This window comes from Pteropus vampyrus, unplaced genomic scaffold (assembly GCF_000151845.1).
Source record: "Pteropus vampyrus isolate Shadow unplaced genomic scaffold, Pvam_2.0 Scaffold319, whole genome shotgun sequence".
NCBI lineage: Eukaryota > Metazoa > Chordata > Mammalia > Chiroptera > Pteropodidae > Pteropus > Pteropus vampyrus.
In genome coordinates, this window is record NW_011889100.1 from 827,710 (window position 1) to 834,134 (window position 6,425).

Below are 6,425 nucleotides of genomic sequence, written 5' to 3' on the forward strand. Positions count from 1 at the left end.
CCTCCAGCCCCCCGCCAGCTGCGGCCCCGGCTCCCCCAGATCCCACGACAGGTCACTTTTCTTAGCATAATTGCAGTTTGTCCTGCAATCACTTCCCCAGCTCGGGACAGGGGCCCCCTGTGAACAGGGGCCTCCAGGTAAGGCGCTATCCCCGCCGCCTCGGAAGCCCATCCCTGGGGTCAAAGGCCGCCGAGCCCCTCTCCTCATCTCTAAGCAAATGTGTATGTGTGTGAGCTCACCTTGCACCCCTCACAGGTGATGACCCCGTAGTGGATCCCAGACGACTTGTCCCCACAGATTTTGCAGGGGATCACTTCGATTTGTGCTGGAAGAGAAAGAGCAGGCGGTCAGCCCGGGAGCCTCCTCCGCGTCCGGCCCCGCGGACACGGGCGCGCGGCTGGCCCGCCCCGCTCCAGCTCCCCGTTCCCCTCAAGCGAAGCCCGAACGCTGCTCAGCAAAGGGTCTGTGGAGGCCGTTTTTTTTTTGGTTTTTTTTTTTTTGCTTTGTGGGGCGGCCGGGAGGTGTACCAGCCATGGGGGCAGAGGGCGCAGCTGCACGGAGGCCACCTGCTCAGTCAGCCCTTCAAGTTGAAAAGCTCCGGTTGCCTCCCTCTCGCCCGGGACCTCGGAGTCCTCGCTGCTTCGCGACACCTGCTTCCCGCCCAGGGGGCTTCCTCTGGGCCCCCCTCCCCCATCACGTCTCGGCTCCCCGGGGCGGAGTAGGGGCATGGTGGGGCCCAGGGGGCACCAGGCAGGGCCACCTGGGTGCCAGGCAGAGACGCAAGTTATACTCAGCTGGGCCGTGAAGGGTCAGAGAGATGGGGGCAGGGGCCACGGAGTGGGGCCCAGAGAGGGCAGGGAGAAGACCAGGTGGAGCCCGGGGGACAGGAGCTCAACGAGCCAGCTCTGCTGGGAGCCAGGGAGAGGCTCCGACAGGCCCCAGAGCAGAGGGAAGCGACGGGGTGTGTGGGTCGGCGTGGCGGAGTGAGTCTGTGCACGCGCAGGCTGCCGCGTCCCCCCCATGCCCACGAATCACAAGCGCTGACACTGACTGGGACTCGAGACCCTGTCAGCCAACCTTCCCGTCCCTTTGCGGATGGAGGAAGGGGCCCGATGAGGCAGGTGGCGGGCCTGGGGGTCGCACAACTAGCCTGTCTCAGAGCTGGGTCTATATCCCAGTTCACCCGAGCTTTCCGTTACGCTGTTCTGTGTGCGTGGCTTTGGGGGTGCACGTGTCAGTGGGCACGTGTGTAAACACACGAAAGGGACATGCGACCTGCGACTGTTCGAGCCAGCGGGCACACGTGTGTGTGTGTGTGAGCATGTGTTCACGGGTGCCCTCCCGTCCCTCAAGGCCATCGTGTGCTGTGCCTGTCGCCCCCACGGTGGTTGGCTGCCGGCCCCAGGCTCATCTCCTCTACTTGGCCCTGTCCCTGCCAGTGCCCACAGCGCTGCTGAGTTTTAGGGACCAGAGCCGGCCTTCCCCCAGCCCGTCCGAGCAGGGGAGCTGAGCAGAGTTAGGGTCCCTGCCGCTTCAGGGGCTTTCGTCACTGCCAAGGGTACATGGGTCTCTTCTCTGCCACCGCTGACCTGCCGCCTCCCCTCTGAGGGGGGAGGCCTGAGGCGGCACGGACCAGAAAACTGGTCTAGGACTGAGTTTTCTAGAACCTCTTTTCTCCGACACGGATCTTCCCCACAAGCTCGCTTGGGCCCAGGCCTGGACCCGGGTCCCACGTAGGGCCTGCCGATGTGAGCTGGGGGGTGACTGTGGCTTGCCCACCGCTCCCTGAACTACTGTTTACATCGCTCTCGATCCATCGTCCCCTCAGGCCAGGCTTGAGCTGAGTAGGAGTAAGCAGCTGCCTCCTCAAGGGGGACAGGGCGCCTGGGTGTCTTCCACCCTCCATTAGAACACGACCCCCTGCACCCCAGCCCCATCTGCCTGCCCAACACCCGCACGGCGAGCCGTGACCCTCCAGGACAGATGGAAAGGGAGCCTTCCAGACTCTTTCTCGTACGTGCAAGAGCAGATTGGGATGATGGAGGGGGGATGGGGGGCCTGGAAGAGGGGCAGCCAGTGTGGGGACACCTGCACTTCAGGGCACTTAGATTTCCGAGTCCTCGGTCCCCTTGTCCGTCGAGTCAGGATAGAAAGCACGTGGCCTGTCCACGGGATGGCTGTGGGTAGGACGGCCGCGCGGTGTCCCCCGTGGAGAGCGCCGTGCTGGAGGCGAGGCCCTGCGCGTGCGACTTACTGCCGGCCCCCCGCACCCCGTCCCCCCAGCCCTCCGGCGCCCCTGTCCTCGGTTGCCCTAAGCCCGACGGGGGAGAGACCAACGTGGATCACCCAAAAAAGCAAGCGGGGTGTGGGTGGAGGGAGGGGCGAGAGGTTAGGCCAAGCCACAGTGAGAACTCAGGCTGCAGCCCGGCCGTGAACCGGCCGTGAACCGCAGCCCTCCCTGCCTGTTCCCTTCTCCCGGGGCTGCATCCGTGTGCGTGTGTGTGTGCGCCGACCACACGGCTGACCCAGACACCTCTCCCTGCCCCACGCCTGGCCCGCTGCTGGTCCTGGCCCCAGGAACCTCACAACGGTGTCACCAAGACCTCGCCCTTCTCGTGGGACGATGTGGCCAGCCACAGGCCTCCTTCACAAATAGCAGGTTTGGGGGATGTCAGGGTTTGGACCCCCCCAGCCGCAAGGCCAGCCACTCCCCCACGTCCCCAACCATAGTCCAAGACAGAGGTGCCCACTGAGACAGGCACAGAGTCGGAGGGTCCAAGCTAGAGGACCACATCAACAGACACTTCGACCCAGAGACGGACCGAGAGCCACAGAAACCCCCCGCGCCCCCCCAGATCCTGGCCCGGCCCAGACCCTGGACCTGTCGGCACCTTCGGGCCCTTTCGTCCTGTTCCTCCGCCTTCCCCTGCCACCTGTGTCTCCTTCGAGGCTCTCTACCCGGAACCTCAGAGAGAAAGTCGCGGGGCACATGAGTGCGACTGTGGAGGAGGGGAGGGGGGTACGGGAAGGGGACTGGCAGAGGTGGCGGTGTGGGGAGCAGGAGCTCACCCTCTGAACCCAGCCCTGAGCCGCGGGTGCTGGGAAGCCAGATTGGGGAGGGGGGAGCTGAGTAATCCTGTGATTACTCAAACTGTGGCCCGGGAGCCTGGCCTGCCAGGAACTTACCATCTGAGGGCCTGCCGGTGCCAGGAACTAGAACCCAGCAAAGGTCAGGGACCTCTGGGCCAGCCCTGCGGCACAGCTCCAGCAGCAGCCCGCCCTGCCCAGCCCGCTGCTGCGGGAAGACGCGTGTCTCACCAGCACCCTCTCCCAGGGAGAGAAATGCCCACCTGTGCTCTCCCTCCCCAAGTCCCTTGGCGGCGTCTGCACGAGAGAGATGCTTGGGGATCTGCGCACTCAAGCTCGGGAGGTCTGAGGGGCCCGGATTCGGCATTGGGACAAGCTCCTGCCTGGTGCCCAAGCTGGCTGGGCCTCAGCCCGCACTTCCAAGTAGCAGGAATTCCCTCCCTTCCCGCTTCTGTGCCAGGCTGCTCCCACGGGCACGAGGGTGGGTTGGGCGGCCTCTTCCCCAGCCCATCCTGGTACCTTCTGCACCACCCAGTGGGACCTCTAAACACGTGATTCTGACGTGGTTCTAGGAAAAGAGAATGCATCTCTCCCGGATCACTTTGGGCATCATAGGATCACCAGGGGGCTTCCCATGGGCACACCTCACGTGGGGAATGCGTAGACAGGTAGAGACGAGAGAGCCCGCGCCCCCTGCCCCCCAGCCTCCTCTGACCTCACCCTTCCCACAGCTGCGAGAGTCCCTGACAGCGGTCTTCTCTTCCACTGCACCCGGAGCTGGCCCCGTGCCACCCTGGGCCTTGTCCAGGTGCCCTGTGCCACAGAGAGGAAGTGGTGGGCGTGCAGTGGGGGCTGCAACCCCCCGGGGATCTCTCTGCTCAAACCCCGCAGCCCGCCCCCCGGGCCTGGTGGAGACTGGGTGCAGGCAGAGCACCCTGGGGCCATCTCCTCCTGGCGCTCCGTCCGTCTGGAGCTGGGCCTGCCCTCTCTCTCTCCTTCTCTGGTGGACATTGATCAAGGAGGAACAATAAGGGTGGGAGTAGATGTTGGCTGAATTCTAACTCTGTGCCAGGTTTTGTACACGTTTTTCATCGAATGATGGCAACTACTCGTGTTGTCCCCATTTTACAGATGAGAAAACGGAGTCCTGGAGAGAGCCGATGGCGTAACTGAGGCTACGCAGCCAGAAGTGGCAGATGTGTCTCTCCAACCCGAGGGCCAGAGTCCTCAACCATTGAGCTCTACACCCTGTAAGGATGAGCCGATCAAGTGCACTACCACAGGGGACGAGGGTACTTACCTGCTGCGGGGGTGTGGAGGGCGGGGGGCAGGGGGAGTGAGGGGGGTTGGCTAGGAGCCGAATGCAGGGAGGACATGCCTGGAACTAAAGCCCAGACTTGTGTCTGGTGCAGAGACCCAGAGGGACAATATTCCGCCTGCCCCACCCCCCGCCCGCCCATTCCAACAGCAGAGCCCCTGGCTCGAGTCCTCCGGAGTCCACAGCTCCCGTGGGGCGCACACTGATGCGTCTCCGGAGACCTCTGCAGAAGTGAAGGAGTGAGTGGCGACGAGGCGTGGGTCTCTCTTCTTAGCTTAGCCGCCCCCTGGACCCCCTCCCGCCCCCTACACGGCCAAGACGCTCAGTCCTTCTCCCCGCAGAGACCACAGCTCTGGCCAGGGGTCCCCTGTGTGCCCCAGCCTGTCACCAGCCTCCCTCCTTTCCCAGCTCTCCGTTCCCGCAGCTTCTGCAAAGCTGGAAACCACGGCGGTGGGTGCTGCTGCAGGGCTGGGTGGGGGCTGAGGGGGGAGGCAATGCTACCTGGTGAGCTCGCCTCCCAGCCCGCGGCGAGAACTTTCTGCTGATCCGCCAGATCCCAGGGCTGAGAAAGTAGAGAAGCTAAAGCTCAGGTGGGCGACGGAGAGTCTGGGGTTTTGAGAAGCCACCGAAGACAGCCAGCCACCCGGAACCCCCCCGTGTCTCCCCCGCCACCCCCGCAGTCTGGGACAGGAGGAAAGAGGGGAAACAAAAGAATCGGGTGAAAACAACCCGCGAATGGGGGAGGGGTGAATCACCAGGAGGAAGCTCTGGGGAGTGGGGGCCCGGGCGGCCCCACGGGCCCCCTTCCCTGCCTCCAGGAGGCCCAGGGCCGGACGGCCGCTGGCCCAGGCCCCGGGGCCCTGCCCCATTGTCACCTCTCCCCCCCCCACACACACCCCCGGAACGGACATCTCCACCCCTGGAGCCCGGCCTGCCAGGGGAGCAGCTGTGTCGCAGCAGCAGGTGGAGTGGACTGGCCACCGAGGACGGGAGGGGACCCCGGGGCAGCCATCCTTAGAGAGCTCGCAGGGGAAAGTCCCCGTCCCCTGTGTGAGTCAGGGCACAGAGGCAGGGCAGGGGGAGGGAGCCCCTGGAAGGGGTGGCAACACCACACCACGACACCATGACACCCTCGACACCGGGGTGTCGGCTGCGTCACCTCTCCTGCTGGGAATGGGGACAGAGGGAAAGGGACAGGTGTGAGAGTGGCGGGAGGGAGGACGGGCCCTTTGCCGAGTCCTCAGCCAGCCCGTGGCGCCCTGGGGACTCGACTTCTCTCTGGCCCACGGCTCCTCCTCAGCATCAGGCACAGCAGAGACAGGCCGGCGACCTGGCCTTCATCCTCCCCCGTCCCCGTCCCGGTCCAGGCCTCACGCCAAGGCTTTCTGCCTCTCGGCTCCACGCCGGCTGCTGGCCGCGGCCTCAGACGGGGACGACTGGGCCACCCGCCCCCTGGCTGGCTCGTGCGTGGACGCTTCCTCTCTGCTGAGCAGCAGGCCGCCACGGCAGGGAGCCTGTGCCCTCCTCCCAGAACCTCCGCGAAAGCCGTGCCTCCCGCGCCACCTTCACGGCCCGGGGCTCTCAGCGTGTCCCCGGGGCTGCCGGTCCGCTTTCTGCTGCGTCTCCCCGCCACCCCCCGTCCGCCGGCCCGTCCACCTTCTCCGCTCGGTCTCTGGCTTCTCATCACGAGCTCTGGCTCTCCTGCTCTGTCTCCCCTTATCTGCATCGGGACATCACTCTCCCGTGCGTGTTTCACAAATCTGTCCTCCGAGCGGGGCCTCGGTTTCCCTCCTCATTTCCCGGTCTGTTTCTGCCCCTGGGACTTTGGGCATGTCACAGTCCCAAGCCCTCAGTGCTCTGACCCGTCCCAGCTGTGGTCAGAGGGCAAGGTGGTGGCTGGCACTCATGGGTGGGGGGCGGTCCGAGGAGTCGGGGCTATGGGATACCCAGAGATGTCCGAGCGAGACGGACCGCTGGCACCGAGCCCAGGTTGCAGGAGACCCCGCTCCTTCCCAGCAGC

General features: G+C 65.2%; 1 protein-coding gene across 1 annotated transcript in view; it reads right to left on the reverse strand.

The window, feature by feature from the left end:
- The window catches only part of RORC (RAR related orphan receptor C), a 16,396-nt gene that overhangs the window by 8,203 nt on the left and 1,768 nt on the right, over positions 1-6,425 (reverse strand). The window contains exon 2 of the mRNA XM_023521850.1: positions 216-325. Within this exon, the coding sequence (XP_023377618.1) occupies positions 216-325 (110 nt within the window). The remainder of the gene's footprint in view (positions 1-215; positions 326-6,425) is intronic.